The 23,111-nt window shown below is 37.1% G+C and overlaps 1 protein-coding gene across 1 annotated transcript in view; it reads right to left on the bottom strand.

Moving 5' to 3' along the window:
* USP38 (ubiquitin specific peptidase 38) overlaps positions 1-22,909 on the bottom strand; it is a 34,103-nt gene extending 11,194 nt beyond the window's left edge. Inside the window, exons 1-8 of the mRNA XM_060012089.1 lie at positions 21,725-22,909; positions 20,058-20,193; positions 14,064-14,193; positions 12,000-12,101; positions 7,770-7,928; positions 5,440-5,633; positions 2,777-2,870; positions 86-192 (exon numbers count right to left, since the gene is read on the bottom strand). Of these exons, the coding sequence (XP_059868072.1) occupies positions 86-192; positions 2,777-2,870; positions 5,440-5,633; positions 7,770-7,928; positions 12,000-12,101; positions 14,064-14,193; positions 20,058-20,193; positions 21,725-22,406 (1,604 nt within the window). The 5' untranslated portion in view covers positions 22,407-22,909. The remainder of the gene's footprint in view (positions 1-85; positions 193-2,776; positions 2,871-5,439; positions 5,634-7,769; positions 7,929-11,999; positions 12,102-14,063; positions 14,194-20,057; positions 20,194-21,724) is intronic.
* Between the last annotated feature and the right edge of the window lie 202 nt (positions 22,910-23,111).

The following is a 23,111-nucleotide window of genomic DNA, read 5'->3' as shown; positions in this document are numbered from 1 at the left end:
TGTCTTTAAAGGAAACGATGTTTTGTAGAAATAATCTGTTATGAAAGAACATAATTCAAATCATAGCTTTAGAAATACTTCTTACCTGTCTAGTAGAAACCTGAGGTATTCAGAACAGTCTTGTTGTGATCTGGGGGTAAACCATGGAGGTCTGGAAGCCTCAAAGAATATCCGAGGTGCATACGCTTCTCTCTTTTGACAGAGAAAACACAAGGGAGTGATTCTCACACCATGAACCAAATAACTGAAATCTTAATATATAATGCTTAATAAAGATTACTAAAATTACACTGGCTTAACCTTTACCACAAAGTGCCAAACATGAGGGCACATAAAATTAGTTAGAAATAAATTTAGGTAACTTTCAGTCATAACTTCTTATTCTGCAGATGAGAATTAAGATCTAGAGAAACTATGGGACTTGCCCAAGGTCATATAGCTAAATTAATGGCAGAGGGGATTATATCAGAACCCAAGTCTCTTTAAATTAATATAATGCTCCTGGCATTACCCTCTATGTGCTTGAGTCCACAATTAAAAAAAAAATCAAATCTGAAAAAAATGTTAGTGAATATATATCCTTGCTAAAGTAATAAGGGGCATACTCTACAGAGCCATGCGTACTTATTTTAGGTGAAAATTTCCTTGACTGGGTACACATGTCATAAATGTACAGAATAGGAACACACTGGCTAGGGACTTTTCACTGGTTGCTGACTTTCTTTCTTTTTTTTTAGTACAGAGGCAGTTTAGTGAAGTGGCTGCTAGTGGACTTCAGAGCAAGCTAGGTTGAAATCCTAGATTTTGCCATGACAAAAAAAAAAAGAACTGAAAAAGGCATCTGAAGAGTCGTGATTATAACTTGAAAATTTATAATTTATTTGTGGTATATGACAGAGTTCTCAGTTAAGGAAATTTTTTTATCAAAATAGGAGTGTTTATGGTTTTTTGAAGGAAAGGAATTTGGTGGACTGGTTGAACATGGGTTCCAGAATCATTTGGTTTACATTCCAATCTTGCTGTTTGTTTGCATGACCATGAAAGCAAGTAATGTAAGCCCCACTTCTTCACCTGTAAAATGGGTATGCTACCTTATTACCTCATAGATTGATTTTGAGGATTAAGAGATAATATATGTAAACCACTTAGCACAGGAGCTAGACAAATTTAAATGCTCAATAAATGTTAGTTTTATTAATTATAAGAAGAAAAGCCTTTTAAATTATATAGGGACAATCTCCCTAAAACAATCCTTGTCAGGCTGCTATCAGATAGGGTCTCAACTATGACAGAACTTTAATTAGGTTCTCCTGTTAATTCCTTTTGTCTTTTATTGGGAGTTTGGAAGCCTCCTAAAAATTTTTTCCCAATAGCTCTGACTTAATAAGTTAATATAGTATATATAATGTATTAATATCTACATGTATACGCAGAGATACACACATATATATTATACAGCTGACCACTGAACAACATAGGGGTTGGGGTGCCTATCCTCTGCTTAGTCAAAAACTTTACAGTATACTGAGAAGTTATACTGTGTATCTGTTCATGTATCTGTGGTTCCGCATCTGCTGACTCAAACCACCATGGATTATGTAGTACTATAGTACATATTTATTGAAAAAAATCCATGTGTAAGTGGACTCCTGCAGTTCAGACCTGTGATGTTCAAGGGCCGACTCTATACAGTATACAGTAAATACAGACTAGTGATAAAGCAAGTGCATAAATCCATTTACTAGAAAACAATGTTTGGGGGGAGTTGCAGGGAGGAGATTTCATCTCCCTTGGTCCTGAGATGTTAAATTTAATATATGAACATATTTCCCCCAGATAGAGAATAGTATAAATGATCCTTTGAGTATCTCATAGGCCATCATCTCATGTCAATCTTGTCTTGATTCTTTCCATTTAAGAAGTTATACCTGAGATATTTCTCAGCTTGTAGACAGGAAACAAACCATTCCTATCAACTCAATTCCACCGATTCCGAATCTATCTTCTCTTCTGGCTGTAACTACCTACTCCTTTAGACCTCTGTGAAACTAAGACAATCAGAGTATAACCAGAAAATAATATGTATTATTTATAAATGATATATATTATTCATATGTATTACTCAAAACTTAAAGTATAAGTTCCTCAAGCATAAGGATTCCTTTTTGAATGCTTATCAGACTGCATATTGTGTCTCTCAATAAATGTCTGTTTACTATGTGATGTTCTTGCCATTAGCATAAACTCATTTCCTTGGATTAATCTGTGGACATAAATGATTATCACAAAATTTTAAGCTCTAGAATAGGTAAACAGTTTATCCATTAGTTCTAGAGCTTAGAAGTAGTCATAATTAAAGGGTACATATGTTAGAAATGAGATAAAAAAGAAGCCAAGATGCCACAAAATTATTTTAATTGTTCATTACTGTGAAGATCTACCAATTAGTATCTATAAACTTAATATTAAAGATTCATTTTTAACGATTTCTTCATGAAGGAGCTTAACTTTTGGATAGAAAATCAGATATATAATAATCAGTATAATGAGTCAGTAAAATATTCATCTACAAGAATGGAAAGCAGAAGGGAGAAATAAAAACTTAGAGCATATCCTGATTTTAGGCAGTATCTTTTTAGATTTCTATGTGGATTTGTTGTGCTGGGAGGATATATATTATTTCATCAGTTAAAAAGGTTCACCAAGTTTGGTATAATGTGAAGTTTAAAGAAGATTTTCAATGCAATTAACATATACACACTACACACACACTCACCTGTGTATGAGCCAAAAAGGCAAAAAGATGCTGTAATTTTTTCATTAATGAATTGCACCCATTTAGATTTAAAGATAATACTTGTCTCCTGAAACTGAAAGATAATAAAATATAATGATTTTTGTATACATGTATACACACGATGCATTTTTTTAAAAGCTAAAAGGAAGTTAGTTCAAGAACTTATTATCCTCAAAGTAAAATTTCACTTACCTGAAGGCCCTTTACCTGGCAAATTCACTGCCTACCATGTAGTGAAGAAGGAAGAGAATGACGGTAATTGAACTCTTACTACATGGCCTGGCAATGGCCACGTGCAGTCACATATTATTCCTATCTTCTGGATTAGCAAATAGAAATAGATTAAGCTATTAACTAATAACTTAAGTAAACAACTTTTGAATTCTTTCACATCTGCATGAAATAAAAAAATATGCCGTCATCAAAACTACTATGAAGTTAGAGTGATTTAAAGAGTGTGGTACTAGTGCCAGATGGGAAAAGAAGCTATACAAAAAACAGTATAGGAACAAATGGGTATCCATTTGGAAAAAAAATGGAATTAGATTAAGATTTCACATCATTACAGATGCCACAGAGGAGTAATGAGCTAAATGTAAAATACAAAAGTACTGAAGAAAAAAAAAAAAAAAGTACTGAAGTATTTAAAAGAAAAAAAAAGGTGGGGAAGGGGTATGGAGGGGAAGGCTTCCTAAAATTCAGACACTATAAATGATAAATAGCAGATTTGACTACATAAAATAAAAAAATTGCAAACAAAACACTCCACAAATTTGAATCATACTGACTGGAAGAAAGCATGAAACAAAGGATTATCACCCATAGTATATATAAATCAGTATGAAAAAGAAAAGGACCCAACAGAAAGGTGCACAATGGAAAAAATAGGTTATTCAAAAAATAAACACAAATGAACAAAGAAAACTAGAGAGGGAAAAACTCTGTAATGGTCAGCAATACACATTTTCCTCCAGATTGGAAAAATTTTTAAAGACTGATTATATCAAGTACTGCTAAAGGCATGGGGTCATAGGTACAATCATGTATTCGTATGCAAGTTCAAATGCTATAGCCTTTCTGGAAGCAATTTGGCATACCCTATTCAAAGAATATCCTCTATAACTGCATATGGGCAGAAAGATATTAATTATAAGCAAAACAATCTAATATTCATCAGAGGAATATGATTAAATAAATCATGGTACACCTATTTACTCAGAATGACACAGTTCTGTCATTTGTACTAACGTGGGACTCTTTCCAACACAAATCATTAAAAGAAAAAAAACAAGTGGCTGGAAAAGAATATATAAATAGGATCCTTTATAAACACATTTTTAAAAAAACAATTCATTTGTTCTTGTACTAGATAAATCTTATCTCTGTACAAAAAATAGGTTTGGAACAATACAAGCAAAACTGTTAACAAATTACCCTTGGGGATGGGAATGTCTGATTTTTATTTTATGTACTTCTAGATTTATTTTTTTAAAACCACAAAGAATTTACATATTACCAAAGAAATAAAATATCCTGTCTGCTTATTCTGAGATAGTATTGGCCACTGTACAATAAGATGTGCTCTTTGAATTGTGGTTGCCAGTTATAACTGCTTTGGGTCTCTGCTTTCTCTATCATCTGTAAAATGAGACGGCTGGATTAGATGACCTCTGGTGGTGAGACATGGATTACTTTAGCTTTATGCCTAGTATCACTTGTGTCTAAGAGTATACATTTTCTTAAAAAAAAAAAAAAATCCCAAATACAAACAAACCGAAAGACAAAAGAAAACACTAGACCAAATGAAAAACACCTTAGTGTTGACAGTATATTCTGAGGCCAGGAAAGAAAATAAAGCTAAACTCTTTATCTTTCAGTTTATGATTCCTCTATGTAGGCATAAAAACTTACACGGGCTTAGAACTCAATTTGTAAACATCTTTGCTCAAGTCCCATGAATACTCTATTGGTACAGAAGAGAAAAATTCAACCATGCTTTTGCCTTCAGGAAAATTTATCATTATTTTGTACCTTTACAGATTGTATTCACATAGCTAACAACCTCTGATTTCCTATTTGCTTGGCTGCAAAAGAAAATGAATTTGAAAGTAAATCTGTAAGACGGCAAAGAAACATGTCTGTTTATACAGTTGTTCAGTATCTATCAACTTGGGGTGGGAAGCAGAGCTTGAATTTCCTTAACAGCAACAAAGGAGTTATTGATCTGATAAAACAGCAAAATATCTATAAGCAGAAAAAACATGACCACCTTAAAAGATACACAGGTTAAAAGAAACAGGATAATAACAAATTAGTACTTGAGGACCCTTAAATTCTGAAATAAGCTCAATCAATACCTCTGTTACATTAATAAATATCAACTTGGAGTAATTCAAAAGACTCTAAATGCAATATATAATATAAACATGAAGTAGAATTTATATAAGTTAACATTTTAGAAGTTCCTGAGCAGTAAAAGCAATTCATTTCTGAATAAGGTAATTATATGAAAATATGAATATTTCTGCCATATATAGGAAATAATGTGAAGATAGTCCCACCATTTACATTTCATCAACATGCAACAATTTCTACAGTTAAAATGAAAACAAACAAACAAAAAAGCTCAAATTTAAACTTACTCTGTGGCCATAAACAATGCTTGTATAACACTGTTCATATAACATGTATTCCCTAGATTAATAAGACCAGTTTTCCCAGTTTCAGATTTTCCAGAAAGTCTAGACAAGCAAGATGCCAAAGAATTGGATTGAGAAGTCCAGGCACTTTGACTGAGAATCAGTTTAATCTTCTCTTCACTGGGCTTAGGAAAATCCTGTAGATCATAAAGAGGAAAAGTAGTGTAAAAATATAAACTTTTTTTTATTAAGTTAACACCATAAACAAGATTCTTCCACTGACACTTAACCTTTGTTTTCTCCCACTTAGTTTGGAAATCACTGATAATACTTGAGCAGTCATCAAAAAATCAAATTACACTACATGGCAAAAATAATTGTCTCCTAAAATGAATAAGTATCTCCTAAGGTAGAGTTTATCAAGCTGAGGAATACTCAAGAACCAGGAATTGAAGTCACATTTGAATTATTTATATTTCCTATTTGCCAGCAAAATGTTTTCAAAATAAACCTCTGACATCAGAGAGTATATTGCAGTGCTATTCAAAGGCAGTAGAATAAGGACTTAAATTAGTACAGAATTGAATAAGCTTAACAAACAATTTGCTTTCAAATTTTGTAGTGAAAATAATATCTCCTTTTCATTCAATACTAATATTTACCCAGTACTAACCCTTAGAAATAAAAGCTCAAAGTAATCAGGGAATGAAAAATGAAAGCATCTAAGCACAATGACCTCTGACTTTAAGAAATAAAACTCAATTTTTCTATATGGTTAAATTATGTTTAACCATATAGAAAAATTATTACAGGATACAGTTTCTTCCCTGCTTTGTGACATATGAGATATAAGTGTAAGTGGTTTCAAGCATGAGTAGAGCACTGGAGAATAAGGAAAGTTGGTAAAATCATTCAGGCTTTTTTGGACTATTACCATCGAAGGTACTTAGAGCTCAGAAAACATTTTCTGAAGGAATTTTAATCTTTGGATTTGATTTTGCTGTTGTTGTTGTTGACAGCTAATGGAAAGTGCTTCCCTTGGTTTAAGAGGGAGATCCTTGATTCTTCCGAGCCTATTTCAGTTATCAGAATTTTCAACATTCAGCAGTGAAGAATGACATTTAACAACAGCAATAGCTTTCATCTATGGACACAGCGACACTGCAGAAAGAGATTAACATTACTATCAAATCCATGACAAAAACGAGTTTGCAGGGCAGAAATAGAGACACAGATGTAGAGAACAAACGTATGGACACCAAGAGGGGAAAGTGGCGGGGGGTGGTGGTGGTGGGATGAACTGGGAGACTGGGATTGACATGTATACACTAATATGTATGAAATGGATAACTAATAAGAACCTGCTGTGTAAAAAAATAGAATTCTAAAGTTCAAAAAAAAAAGTAAAAAAAGAAAACAAAAAAACCCCAAAAAAACCCTTTTATACATAAAGACATTTACTTCTGAAGTGTCAAACTGTCATACCACTAGTACACAATAATTGCTGAACAGTCTTGTGTTCTGGGCTCAGTTTGATTTAGCTAACTCTACAGTAAAAAGAGCATGCTCTGAATTCACTTCAGATACATAAGAAGTAAAGATAATGAGACCTTATATTTTATTTCAGATCTCAAAAAGGAACACTGTTAATAGAAATGATTTGTAATAACTTCTGAATACACCTAGCTGAGGCAAGTTCTTCAATTCTTTCACTCTACCCTGATCACGCAATAAATCTACTAAGAGGAAAGTGTGCTTATTGTGACCCATTTTTCAAGACAAACAGAATCAACGCTTTTTAGATCCAGTTATCTATACAAAGTTGAAAACCAGTAAGTTCACAAATAATTCAAGTAAAGATTCTATGAAATATGGACATTCATGAACAATGCATAGCAAAAATGAAATAAAAAACAGAAGAAACGTAAGTCAAATATTTTATTGAAGTGTCTTTCCTTGATTCTAAGACATATCTTACATATTTTAACGTTTCTGATATTGGGATGCAACTCTGATGTATGTATTAACTTAATGTAGCATTTTTTAAACCAAATCTCCCCCAAAGGTATTACAAATTTACAGGGACACCTTATCATTGTTGGCATTGTAGAACTGAAGAAATATGGTTATTAATTTAGATTAGTTATAGTAAATAAGAGATTACTCCCTAAAAATTAATGAAACTTGATTCCAATTACATATTTTATTACATATAAAAGGCATAGTTCCATAAAATAGTAAAATGAATAGCTGCTTATAGGAATGTTTCACCGCATTCATCTATCACATCATGGGCTGCAGCTCCGCAAATACTGGTGCAACTATTATCATACCTTTATTGCTTCCAGGATAGGTTCGTAGAGATCTGGAAATCCAGAATAATGATACATCATACAGTGTATCAGTTCTGTTAATTGCACTAGGAAGGTTGTACTGGAAGGCAGACCATCACTTTTGAAGGAGTGAACCAAATTAACTACATGAGGAACAATCTGAACAGAAAAGAAGACAAACATTCCTCTATTTATACAAATTGTCAACAAATCCTCTAGCCTACAAATGGAATGCAAATGTTACATGATCAGCAAATGCTTTTCTGTATGTTTAGTCACTGCCTTTTTCTAAAAAAGTTATGAAGCTAAACATTTCTAGAATATCAAGGTAAATCTAGGTTTAAATCACATATAATTGTAATTCCATATAAGACCCCTCTCCTCATTCTTAGACTCCATCTAAAACTAAGGTACAAACAAATTAAGGTACAAAACAGGAGCCTTAGTCACTGCCACCATTCTAAAAAATGGCTTACGTTGAAAAATGTTAGGGCTATTATATTTACCAGATTGTTCAGTAGGGAGAAAGTTTTAAAAGATAAACCCAGAATTAGCTTAAGAGCTCCATCTAGTGTGAATTTTAGATTTTTCACTTGAAAGAATTATACAGGAGTGTGAACATTAAAGTCTACTTCAAAAAACCTTCAAGATAATTTATGCATGTAACTAAAATTACAGATCAGACTTCCCCAGTGGCGCAGTGGATAAGAATCCTCCTGACAATGCAGGGGACACAGGTTCAAGCCCTGGTCCAGGAAGATCCCACATGCTGCGGAGCAACTAAGCCCATGTGCCACAACTACTGAGCCTGCTCTCTAGAGCCCATGAGCCACAACTACTGAAGCCCGCGTGCCTAGAGCCCGTGCTCTGCAACAAGAGAAGCCACCGCAATGAGAAGCCCGTGCACCGCAACGAAGAGTAGCCCCCACTCGCCGCAACTAGAGAAAGCCCAGGCGCAAAGACCCAACACAGCCATAAATAAACAAATAAATAAAATTATAAATAAATAAATAAAAATAAAATTACAGCTCAGGATACAGCAGTACCTCTCTTTAAGATAAGGGACTACCTCTATTTTACGGTCGGTGTCTTATGTAAGCATGGTTATCCTTGCTAACAATCCCTATGCCCCACCTCCGAAAAGAAGAGACAGTTCTAAAACTAAAGTGAATTAGAAATTTCTCTTATTTTTAAGGAATTGGGGTTAAAAATGAAGGCGAAATCTAAAATGCTCATTGCTCATAAATATGTAGAAAACTATTAATACTGATAATAAGCACAACAATGTCCTTTCATTATAAAATTACAATAAAAAGTCAATACAGAGCCAATCACATATTTAAGAGGTTATTAACAAAATAAAATAAATTCTATTACGCAGTAATGGCTCATTCCATTAGTACGGTGCTATACTTGTCTCAACTAATTATTACTTATAATCTGATACTACATATTTACAGTTCACATGTAAAAAGCATCTTACTCGTCTAACTCGTGATAAAAGTGAAGTTATAGCTCTATGGACTTATCATCAAACAGCAGTGACAACAATTATAGTTATATCCCAATCAACTCCCTTCCTTCCTGTAGAAAGAAAATCATATTCTTAAATTAACACTGCTATTCTCATTCTGCTGTCTCTGGTTTTACTCTTGTGCTTTGAGGTCTGAAATCACACTTTAGCTTTTGCACCACTTTCTTTAATCTTACCTCCAAAAAAGGTATTAATCTGACCATAAAACTACCAGTTCCTAATGGTTCACTCTACTGCTATCATCTCTACATTTCAAAGCAAATCTGAATTATAAGTTTGCTCCATAAAGCCATATCTATCAGATACTCTCTTGCTAAAATAGTCAGAAATCCAAATTATTGTTTCTTCAGAGGTGACAGGAGAGACAGAGATGGAAGGGAAGAGGAAAGAATTTTTAAAATGATTGTTTAATTTACAAATACCAAATCTTCTAAAAGCTAGCGTACAATCTTCCTAGTGTAGATTGGATCTCTGCAGTCAGATAATACACATAATTGTCTACTACTACATCCTATGTCAAAATGATCACTGACGTGGAAATAACACTAAGTTCTTCACAAGCATATAGATAGACATCCAAGCAGGTTATTACCTTCTAAATATCTGAAAGTTGATTTTTTTTCTGAATGAGCAAATCTAAATATTTGCAGACATTATTGTGATACTCATTAAACTTAAGTTACTATTTGAGAAAATGTGTATAACTTATTTAATTAGAAGCTTTGATATTTTCTCTTTTGTTAAAAATTTTTTTTCCACTTATAAAAAGCATACGAAAAGCAACTTGGTCCATAATAACACACACTATAATTTCAATCTCAGTTTGCTCTAAAATATTCTAAATGTATAATACAATGAATAATGATGCTGGTGATTCCAGATTATTGTTCATTCTTAGCAACTCCTAAACCTGAGTCCTTCGCTGAGTTATTTAGAGTTATAGGTGATTTAACTACCACATGATCCACTACTAGATGCCCAAGTTAATTTTAGTTGAGTAGCAGGTCAGGATACACACAGAATGTAGAGAGTTAGTAGGTCTTTGTTTTTAGACTTTACTAGGCCAGATCACAATTTTCTACTTTAGATCTAACTGTTCTTTAAATAAATGATTTAATATTTACTTATTTCAGTAGCCAAATATTTCAAAGTCAACCATTTGCCATTTCAATTACTATTTTCAGGGGAAAAAAAAGCAATACAAGGTAAGGAGATATCTTCTATCTTTAAAAAAATTGAGCAAAGAAATAGGTTTAGAGTACAGCAAAAGTGACTTTTCAGAGAGATTAAGGAATGTATGGAGAGCAATAAATATTAGAATGGATGATTTCCTTCCCAGAAATTCTGAAAATAAACCTTTTCTCAAATGGCCTATACATGATCATGCCTGAAGACAGGGAAAAATAGTTGTTTTTTTTCCCTTGGAAGATTTTGCTAGTATAGCTGCTGTATTAGCTCAAGTGTGAGTTTTGTTTGTGTAATGGATATAAGGTTATTAACTGATGATCAAGCTCACCAATTAGGGCAATGAACTGCAGAAATCACTCACCCTAAGAGATAATGTATAATGTAATTACTTGTTAGTAAGGTTTACTTCTATTAAGCCTGAAGATTTTGGAAATGAGGCACCAAGTAGCCTATGTGAGTATATAATTCTCTGAGGCTAGTTACATTTCTAGCTGACAATCAACAACTGAAATTCTGCACTTTATCAGTCTCCTTTGAATTTGTTTGTGGTGGGTCAGTATTCCTAAGATTTTAACATTGTGGGTGTGTTGATAATGAGTTTCTAGTCCTGTAAAACTGAGGATCAGACCTTGGAGGAAGCACGTAACCACATACACCACTGCTTTCCTGTGATCCCCTAGATAGAAAAATGGACAGGTTCCTAAAATAACATTTTGTCATTTTTCACCTGCAATAACTGATAATCAAATAATCAAAATCAAATCAAATCAAATCAAAAGCAGTGATGTAGCTGGTTAAAAGTGGTAGGATTCTGGATATATTTTGAAGGTGGAATCAACAGAATTTGTAGGATATGGCCTGAAAGAGAATGAAAAGCCCTAATTCTGGGGCAACAAAACAAAGACTTATGGTTTCATGCTTCTGAAATTCTAAAGCAGTCAGTGGTTTTTTTTTTTTTTTTTTTTTTTGTGGTACGCAGGCGTCTCGCTGTTGTGGCCTCTCCCGTTGCAGAGCACAGGCTCCGGACGCACAGGCTCAGTGGCCACGGCTCACGGACCCAGCTGCTCCGTGGCATGTAGGATCTTCCTGGACCGGGGCACGAACGTGTCCCCTGCATCGGCAGGCGGACTCTCAACCACTGCCCCACCAGGGAAGCCCTAGTCAGTGGTTTTAAACCATTTTTCTCCTACACTGTTCACCTGTGCAACACACAACCAACAGTGACACTGACATGTGACATCTCCCATGTACAAGAGTAACTTTTAACTTTCAATTGCTGGTTGTGATTGCAAGTGGAGCAATTTTGGTGAGACCCAAAACATTCTAAAAACATATTCTTTGGAAGGAAATCTCACAATCTCAATTTTAAAAGGAATCATAAAGCTACATGAAAATAGTTAGATTTAGGACCAACCTACAAGGTTTTCACTAATACAAATGTGACTCAATATTAAATTGAAATTTTAAAACAAGTCTTTTCAGTGTAGAAAGCTTGTGTCATAACTTACCAAATGGAACGCCTCTGGAGAATGCTGAAAACTAAGCAGCATGTGAGAAAGAACTGTGAGAGCACCGGGTCTCACAAGAGGAAACCAAAGCCGATTAAAAACCTGCAGAAAAGACAAGACATCCACTTTAAGAGTTGGTAGGGAAATAATTAATCCAATCAGTGATTATCTTCCTAGGGCCAAAAATTATTTGTGTGAATATCCCCTTTCCTGAGAAGTTCTGTCATAAAATATGTTATTAAATTCTGGGAAAGGGAGAAAGTTGGGAAATAATATGACAGAGATCAAGAGAATAAAAGGACCTAACCAACTCTGAAAACTCCCTGATCAAATAAAAATCTGTCAAACCATGTTTACAAGGTGATATCTCCCTGGTCCTTTATTCATTCAATTCATTCAGCAAATACTTATTGACCACCTACTGCTGCTTGGCACTATTCTAAGTACTGGAGATACAATGGTAGATTAAAAAAAAAGAAATCTCTGATCTTACAGGGCTTACTGTCTAGAGGGTGAGTAGAGACAATATAAAGTAACATGGGAGAGAAATGCTATGAAAGCAGGGTATGTTGAAGAGGGAGTGTTGAATGGCAAAAAGATCTGCTATTTTATATACGGAATTTAAAAAATGCATCGTGATAAAGGTGATACCTGACTTAAAAAAACTGAAAGGAATGAGAGTAAGTCTGACAGATAACTTGGAGAAGAGCGTAGGAAGCAGAGCAAAGGCCCTGAGGCTTCCACCCTGGTGGACTAGAGATATAACAACTAGGGCAGTGTAAGTAAAGCACAGAGACTGAGGCAATAATAGTGGGAGACCGGATGAGAGAAGTAGCAGTGGGCCAGATCAGGTAGGACCTTGTGTGACACCTGAAGAGGACCAAGGGCAGGAGCTGCAAGGCTACTGCAATCAATATAGCAAGGGGTGGGCTTCCCTGGTGGCGCAGTGGTTGAGAGTCCGCTTGCCGATGCAAGGGACGCGGGTTCGTGCCCCGGTCCGGGAAGATCCCACGTGCCGCGGAGCGGCTGGGCCCGTGAGTCATGGCCGCTGAGCCTGCACGTCCAGAGCCTGTGCTCTGCAACGGGAGAGACCACAACAGTGAGAGGCCCGCGTACCGCAAAAAAAAAAAAAAAAAAAAAAATATCTATCTATCTATCTATACATATCAAGGGGTGATGATTACTTTGGACCAGGGTGGTAGTGATGTAGCTGGTTAAAAGTGGTAGAATTCGGGATATATTTTAAAGGTGGAGTCAACAGGATTTGTAAGATATGGACTGAGAGAGAATGAAAAGAGAGAAGAATAGCTTCAAGGTTTTGGGCCTGAGCGTGTAGAAGGAAGAAGCAGTCATTTAAGATGGGGAAGAACAGGTCTGGGAGGGAAAAATCAGGGGTTAGATTGTGGATAAGTTGAACTTGAGATCCAACTGTCTAAGCTGGGTAAGTGAATATGGAGTTCATGGGAGAATAATGGACTTGAAATATAAACCTGGCAGTCATTAACTTAGAGACATTATTTAAAGCCATGGGTCACTATAAGTATGGACTGAGAAGAAAGTGAACCAGAGATATGATTCTAAGGCACTCCAAAGTTAGAAAGATCCACTACAGGAGACTGAGAAGCCAGTGAACTAGGACAAAAGTCAGGAGAGTATAATGTCCTGGAAACTAGCAGGAAAGTGTTTCAAGAGGGAGTGATCAACTATGTCAAATGACTAACAGGTCAACGAGAGAAGGCTTGAGAAATAACTCCTGAGTTAAGCAACACTGGAAAGCACTGGTGTCAAAGATAGCTTTGGCAGAATAATGGTGGTAAAAGTTTGATTAGCTGGGATTCAAGAGATAACGGGAGGAATGTGTTTTCGTAATAAATATTTGAAAACAGCAAAATTATTTTAATTACCTAATCTTAAGTAGCATTTTAAATTTCTAAAGCCCATTCAAAAGAAAACCAAAAACAAGACCACATTCAAAATTAGACACTTTAAAGGGGACAACCCAAAGATAAAAAGACTTATTATATGGGTCCATATATTCCAATAGATTTATACACTCCCACTTACCAGTTCTATCTTCAGTAAAGTAACATCTATCAAAATAGTAAACTTCTGGACAGCTGCCAGTCCTTTCAGGAGTGCAATCACCCATGTGTCTACATGCTGAGCCAACGGCCAGGAGAGCCAGTCAATCATTCTGAAAATTGAAGGAAAACAAAACTATCAGCATTGAAAATATCTTTAACATTACTTATTGAGGAATAACACGAGTTATACTAGATAATCACTCACTTTGTGACTCAAACTGAGCTTGCTTGTGAAAAGTACTATTCAAGATGTAGAAATGACTATAATGGGTGCTAGAACTCAAGGAGTTTCCAATCTTGTAAGCTGACAGTTTCTTATATAACATATTTGCATTAAAAATAATTTCTGATAAACAAGCATTTTGCATAAATGCAAAGTTTTAAACATGCTATATAGTGAGTGGTATCAATAATTTATTAGGCAAATTTACTCTAAGAAGAACAGTTAAAATACGGCTATCTGGGACTTTCCTGGTGGTACAGTGGTTAAGAATCCATCTTTCAATGCAGGGGACACTGGTTCAATCCCTGGTTAGGGAACTAAGATCCCACATGCCACGGGGCAACTAAGCCCGAGTGCTGCAACTACTGAGCCCACACGCCACAGCTACTGAGCCTGCACCACAACTAGAGAGAAGCCCGTGCACTGCAATGAAGAGCCCACGTGCCGCAACTAAGACCAGATGCAGCCAATAAATAAATATTAAAAAAACAAAAATATGGCTATCTGAACTGAGACATATGGATACGGACCAAAATTTCTCCTTTCTGGTGATTACAGTCTAAATATGAAATGCAGTGTTAAAAAAGATTATATTTTGAATTGTGAAACAGGTCTCTTCATCCCTTTCAAAATCTTACCATATAAAGACAACAAGAAGAAATTTCAAATAGATAAAAAGGGCACCAAATGTGTAAATACTGAAGTGGCCTAATTTTGTAATAATGAGTGTTTTTCTTTTTGAGTACCAATCCCGTTTAATGGAAATAAAGATAAAGTAATATGGGGTATGATGGAGACTATCCTTAATGTTACACATCAACCACAATGAAAAAGACTGCTATGACTCTTTTGGAAAGCAACTGGGCCAAATGTTAATATTACTTGATCCAGTAATCCAATTGGGAGGACTATATAATAAAAAAAATAGTAAAACAAACCAGGATTTTAAAGTCAGAATGATATAGTTTAAAAATCTCAATTCACCATTTATTAGCTGGGGAACCCTAAATACTTATGTAAGTTATTTCACTTCTTTGTGTCTCAGTTCCTTATCTGTAGATTACGGATAAATTTTACAGGACCGATGTGAAGGTTAAATGAGTTAATACACTGGAAATACTGTGAATGTCTTTCTTCCAAATATTTACACATGTGGCAATAAATAAATACTTTGATTGTACAAAATGTAAAATATAAATACTAAGTACATAAACACGTGACCAAAAGAGCAACTAACATGTCAAAAGGACTGACTTTCATATGATATGTTATAAACTATCTATCAATACATTAACATTGGAGTGTTATCTTTATTAAGGTTTTTGCTCTTAAGATTAAAATGTTTCATCAGACATTAAGAGTGGCTCCGAAGTTCAAACTCATTTTACTACGAGTTATTTGTATGTTCCCTCTGCTCCCTGCACACATTTTATCTCCCTTCTTGTTTTTCTGGCCAACAATGATGGTTGTAAGTCATTAAAGTAGTCCCTAACAGCTGTTCCACGTCTCTCAACTATTGTTAGCCTGTTTTTCACAAGTCTGTGGCCACTCTAAGTACATGAAGTAGAAAGTAGAGATACTTGCATTTGTGTACAAAGAGTATATTCACTGCAGCACTGCTTATGATACAGAAAAAATGCAAATTATCTAAATGTCCATCATAAGGAAATGGCTAAATATACTATGGTATTGATACTATGAAACATTATGTTGAGTTTTAAAAGATGAGATAGATCAATATGAATCTAGCAACAGGGATCTAACACAGAAAGGTCTGAGATATTGTTGAATTAAAAAAGAAAAAAATGCCAGTAAATCTTTTTTTTTTTTTGCGGTACGCGGGCCTCTCACTGCTGTGGCCTCTCTCGTTGCGGAGCACAGGCTCCAGACGCACAGGCCCAGCGGCCATGGCTCACGGGCCCAGCCGCTCCGCGGCATGTGGGATCCTCCCGGACCGGGGCACGAACGCATGTCCCCTGCATCGGCAGGCAGACTCTCAACCACTGTGCCACCAGGGAAGCCCGGTAAATCTTTTTAAAACTGTTTTTTGTTTGTTTAAAAGAAAACACATGAGTACATATTGTATATATATTTTTTAGCGTAAATACGTGCACAAAAAAACATGTGGTTTAGATAAGGAATATATGTGCGCACATCTCTTTGGCCGTATGGACTCTTCCCCATGGGGAGCAAAGTCCCAGAGTAGAACCAGGTTGGGCTCCCTAGCACACAGGGCCCAAGGCCAGAACTCCCTTTAGCTCAGGTCTAAGGGGGGTACTAGTAAAGAGTGAGGGGGCAGAGTACAAAATTCCACTTGGCCATGGCTTTTCATTATCTCTAATCACCCAATCAGCCTTTTCCTCCATCCTCTCCATTTCTAGCTTCCCATCTCATAAGCCTCTAGTCTTTATCTTATCCCATGTGTACCCAATCTCCTAACCACCCTAAAGATATTTCAAGCCAGAAGTAACACAAATTAGAAACCACTCATTCAAAAAATATTTGAGTATCTATTATATAATAGGCACTGTGTTAAGTGCTAAGAATATAATAGTAAAATATGGTTTCTGCCCTCAAACTGATAAGGAAAGTTAGGAAATTCTCAACAGTCACACAATAAGTACTAGTACTGGTATCTGAACTAAGCTCTGCTGGCGTATAATGCAACACCTTTGGCTACACTTTAATTATATTCTAGTCTTGCTTCAATTTGATTGGACTTACGTATGCTCAAATCCTCTCAGACAAAGGCACTATAGAATCAGTTATTTTTATGGTTAACTACAGTAATCTTATCCACCATGTATTGGTTACACTTTGAATTTTAAGGACACTTAACTGTGATAGGCTGATTTAATTTCTTACTATTTAAAGAACAGTTAGCTGTAGTTGTAATAAATCTTGTTTCCTCTGTTAGATTGTGGGCTTAAGAACAGCGATCTTGTTGTTTTGTTTTTTAATCTTTAATCTTTGATCTGCATTAAAATGGAGCTCAAATTTGTTGAACAAATGAAACCATTTCTCTCTATAGCCAAAAAAAGTACATGCAACTTGAAAATCTTAAAATTGGCAATATTATGAAAGGCCACAAAATAGATTTAATCTTAATTTGTAGAGAATAAAGCCAATTTTCACTTTATTGTAGGTAGCAGCTTAAGGGCTAGATCCAGCCTTCAGTTTTATTTGTTCCAATGTTTTAAATATTAGAAAACTCCACATAAAAACTGGATTTCAGTCTCCTTTTGAAAAATCAGATTAGCAACACTGAACTCAAATTTCCCTGTGATAACAAGACAACTGGAGTTGAGGATCAGCTTTCTCTTTCAGAAAATGCTTGTATACCCCATTCCCTATTACTTCAGTTACCCCGGCCTATTTCATACTTTAATGTTACTATCTGGTTCTTGTACAATACCTGCATTTGCATTTCTTTGGATTACAGAAAATGACAGTAAAGCATGACAAGTGCTATGTGTGGGGAAGCGTAGAGTATGGGGGAGTAGAAGGTGGGAGTGTGATAAAAGTAAACATTACTATTCTTTTCAATTACATTTGCAATACAAGAATAATTACTCCAGGTATATTATAAGTTAAATAGGATCATGTCAGATAAATTGGAAATGCAATGGAAACTGGATCACAACTTTCCATAGAAACATAGGTAAAAATTAATTTACAAATATATCTTAAAAATAAATTCGTAAATTGGACACTATGGTTGTTTTGAAGAGGTTAAAAAATTAAGACTAAGAGTGCCATACAGAACATTATAAATCAACTATAAGAAAAAAAGAGGAAAAAAAGACTAAATGCTAGAGGGCGAGAATTGTACACATGGAGCTTTCTGAGAACCCAAAATAAATACTTAAGTTTACAGGTTACTTTATGACTGTAATTTACAACAGGTGCACAGAAACCACTGTTCTAAATCCTTACATTTTAGGGGACTTCCCTGGTGGTCCAGTGGTAAAGAATCTGCCTTACAATGCAGGGGCGCGGGTTCCTGTCTTCTTCTTGAACTAAGATCCCACATGCTGCAGGGCAACTAAGCCCGCACACCACAACTACTGAGCTCATGAGCCTCAACTAGAGCCCATGTGCCACAACTAGAGAGCCCATGTGCCACAACTACAGAGCCCACGTGACACAACTAGAGAAGAGGAACCCCACACACCACAACTAGAGAGAAGCCCACGTACCACAACTAGAGAGAAGCCCACGCACCACAACTAAGACCTGACACAGCCAAAAATAAATAAATAAATGCTTACATTTTATTTAAATGTGCTATGCATACACACATATATGTGCACACAGGAAATAAATAGAAAAAAATTATAAAACAAAACCAGACAGATATGAAACAAGAACAGGAAGACAGGAAAAGCTCAATTAGAAAAATATAGTCATTGAAATAAAGACACTCAATAACTGGAATAATCTCTATAAATGGGTATCTTTGAAGGAAAAACTAGTAAATTATAAGACAGTATTGATGCTCTTCCCCTTAGATCACCACAAGGTCTGCACCCTCATTTCCTTCATATCTTTATTTCATGGTCACCTTCTCAGTGAGGCCTTCCTCTTCTATCATATTTAAAATTGCAAACCATTCCCCATGCTTTCTTGCTTTCCTATCTACTTTTTTCCAAAAACGCTCATCACTATCCAACATACAAAATTATTTTACTTACCATACTTAATGAAATCTAAAACAAAATCAGTTTTAGGATGTAAAATTTAGTTTATGTACCACTAAGGCAAGAAAAGTCCTGTAATCTAAACTAGAACACCAATGACTGTACCTTTCCACATTTTAGCATCTCTGAGATCAGGATGTATCTCTTCAAATATGTTACTGATATTGCCTGCCTGCCTCCCCAGCTAGAAGCCCGTTAGGATATTTCTACCCATTTGTTCAATGAGGTTTTTAAACACTGCTTGGCACTCATAGTAAGTGCCCAATAAATGTGATTTTAATAGTTGAAAGAATGAATGATTGAATTAATAAAAGCACAAGAGTTCTGAGAAGCAAAAATAACATTAAGTTTACACCTAGAAATATAAGAATAAAACTGCAAAACATCAAGGATAAAGAGAAAAGCATAAACATTACCAGAAGACCCTAACTACTCACAAAGGAACGATAATCAAATTGACTGCAGACTCCACATCAGCAACAATAGATGCCAGAAGACAATGCAGTATTATTTTCAAAATGCTAAGAGAAAATAATTATTAAATTAGAATTCTGTATCTTGCCAAATCATCTACTTGGGAATAAGCAAGAAAAAAACACCATTTCAAACAAAGGCTAAGAAAGTATTACCCAGAGGTCCTGGTTGAAAGAGAAAGTAAAAGTATGTACTAAGTAAAATATATACTTAGCCAGAAAAAAAAAAGATCCCAGAGGGAGGAAATAGGTTGCAGGCAACAATACTGAGCAAAGAAATTAGTAAAATATATTGATAATCCAACCAACTCCTGGCTGAACAGTAAGTGTATATGTGTGCTATATTTTTGGAATTTAAAAAAGCTGAATAGAAAACAGATATGTGAGTTACTGGATGCCTGTCAAGCCTATAGTAAGGTAAACAATTCATTTCAATTAATTTGGAGAGTCTTTATATATTTGATTCCACAATATCAGTTTTAAACATTTCCCTAAGTTTTTCATTACCCACAAAATACAGCAAAATATCTCCTCCTCCCAAATCTACAATTACCATCTATGGTGTTATGAAGAAGTACCTGCAAAGAGCTTGGGTCATACTTGCATCTTTTACATTTGGATCTGTAGTAAGGCTCCTGATGAGAACTGTTATCATCTGAAGAGGAATGTGCTGCACAAGGCTTGCCAATGCCACAGAAGGTTCAAATGATGCATCTATTTTTTAAATGAAAAGAAAAAGGAACATGGCAAGAAGGTTCAAGGGAAGTATTCAGAGAGAACAACAATTTACCACCCCTCCACCAGGCAGTTGTTACACTCCATCTCATGGGTAGACTCTAACATACAAGGAATGTTAAACTGCAGAAACGAGAGATTAAGAGTAGTAGTTCGACAGTACTGCAACATAAAAACTATTCTTCACTATGGCCATATTTAGTCCGTAAATTACTTTATTTTCTTGCATTCTTTAATATTGTTATTGTCGTGTTAAAATATTCATTTGTAAAGCAGTAGTCAGAAAAGACATGCAAGGTATCATAATTCCCATTTTAGATCCTCCAAAGTAACTTACCCCTATTAATTATAGTAGTCATCACATTGTTCTAAGGAAAATTTTTAAAATCACTTAAAGAAGTAGAAACTAAGATAAATTTGGGGGGGACTTTGCTTAAACTACATGAAAATTAAGCAAATCCAAGATGAGCAGCTTTACTACTACAGTTGAAAAAGTTCTGGGGAAATCGAACTGTTATAGCAACACAGGCAATACATAAAAAATTACAATTAAAAAATAAACCAAAACTCAGATAATGCAAATATATAGTTGGTAATTCTTTCATAAATGTACTTAATTCATCAGGAAAGCATGGAGCCTGTTAAAACTCTACTCTTATTTCTTATTCTCAACATAAAAGGAGGATACCTCCTTCACAAGTTCAATTTCGAACAACAGCCAGAGAAAGATTGTACCAAGCAGAGAGGGAGTGAACACAGTTTTGGATCTATTGTTTCACAACTTACAGAGCTGGAAGCTCCATGTCCGAACAAGGAATGCAAACATACAGGTAAAATTCCCGAGTGAGAAAGCATTTTCCTGCTAAGTATCACCTGATCCCTCCCGGATTTCTAAGGACATGATACGTGGGCTATTGACACCTGGAGCGCAAAAACACCTATTTAAGTCTTCATGCTCTTTCCCTTCACTCGTCCACCTGTATCTACTCTCACAAACTACTGCAGACATAAAATGTCAATATTCAACAACGACACAGTTAACTAGGATAATCTAATAATAAATGGCACACAGTCCATGAATTAAAAAATGGAAAAATTCAGAAACTAAGGAAAAACTCATGACAGCAAGATGACAGAATCACAGTACAATGATGATACAGTAAACATTATTATGCGGCCATTAGTCACTAATGAATAGAAGCTTTCACATAGTAGCTGTCATCTTCAAAGCATTCCATAACTTGAGCAGAAGCTGGGTAGTTAAGCAACTTGTTTGCTGCCAAAGGTCTTAGACCTCGACGTTCTCAGCCTCTAAACTGGAAACACTGCCCGTTTTTTAATGTCCAAAGTGACAGCCTGAATAGGGCAGTGGATAAGAATTTGGATGAAGGTGTTAAGATGTCCTCTCCCATTAAGATGTTTTCAGAGCAGGGAAACAAACACGGTGTGTACGTAAGAGACACACACTAAATTTCCAAGAGAGATTTTCTCGCAATGTAATGACCCTTACCTGTGGAAGAAATGCTTGCAAAAACTTCTTGCAGGGAAGGCAGCAAGGTGGAGGGCTCGGCCTTCCAGATGTTCTGGAGCAAGTTACTCACTTTTGTCACCTGTGAGACATATTCCCGCAGCTCTTTCTCCTGGGTGGACACGCACTGGAAGTGGCCTATCGTTCGAACCAGCTGTTGGCAGAAGGTGATGGACAATTTCCCCTTGGGGATGCACTGCACGAAGTCGGTCAGGAGGTCGCTCAGTCGGGCGCAAAGCTGCGGCTCCGGCCTCTCACACACCATCCGCAGCACCTCCACCTGCAGCAGGCTGAAGAGGTCCAGCACCGACGGGCAGCTCATGATCAGCTTCAGGCCGTTGTGAATGTAGTCCAGGATGGCTACGTCCTTCCTGTCCAGCGAGTGGTAGCCCTGTTGGAGGAGGCCCAGCACGAACGTCTTATTGAAGAAGGACTCGAACTCTGGCCGGTGGTAGCGCGCGTAGGCCTCCAGCACTTGATGGCCCACCTGCCGCTGAAAGGGGTCCTGGCCCTCCAGGATGAGCCGCGTCGTGAGGTCAAACATGGCCTCGCATTGCGCCTCGTCCAGCCAATGCTCCGCCGACTCCACCACCTTCCGCACGATCACCCGCTTGAGGGGCAGCGGGTGCGAAGAACTCACCAGGCCCTCCAGGATCTTGTCCATTGTCGCCACGCTGCAAGGCCCGGCCCAGTGAGGAAGGAGCGGGCGGCCACGGCCCCAGGGTGGGCCAGGAGAGCCCCGGGGCGGAGGTGAACTTGGAGCGCAGCAGCAGCAGCGGGACCGACCACCGCCACCGCTGCCTCAGTAGCCACATTTATCGGGCAGGGGGGCCCATCCAAGCCCGGGCGGGAGTTGGCAAGCCTGGGGCGCGTAAGAATCGGCACCGCCCGCGATGGGCCTAAGAAGCCAGAGGCCCGCACTCCGCCGCCGCCCCGGGCCCGCGGGGCCTCAGCATCAGCTCTGAGGGGCCAGCGGGGTCCCCTGGCGGCTACGGGTGCTCAGGGGCCGGGGCTGCGAGCCAGTGGATGAGGAAGCACGCCTCCGCGTTCTGCGGCAGTTGTGGGAGTCCGGGCTCCGGCAGGTCGTAGGATGAAAACCGCCCCGGGTTGAGTCAGGAGCCGCTGTCACGGACGGTGCCGGATCAGCCGGGGAGAAGAGGGGGTGGACACCCTTGACCCGGATTCAGAAGGTCCGGCAAACAGGAAGTGGAGGACGTTGGAACCTCCGGAAAGGCCCGCCCCTCCGCCCCTTCGCCCCGCCCCACTCCTTTCCTCCCTCCCCTCTCACCGTCCTCCGCCCACAATCGCCTCCTACTTCATGGGCCGTGCTGGTACCCCCTCGCTGACCCGCAGCTTAGCTGCTGCGCTG

This window comes from Delphinus delphis, chromosome 5 (genome assembly GCF_949987515.2).
Source record: "Delphinus delphis chromosome 5, mDelDel1.2, whole genome shotgun sequence".
NCBI lineage: Eukaryota > Metazoa > Chordata > Mammalia > Artiodactyla > Delphinidae > Delphinus > Delphinus delphis.
This window is presented reverse-complemented; position numbering and strand designations above follow the sequence as displayed.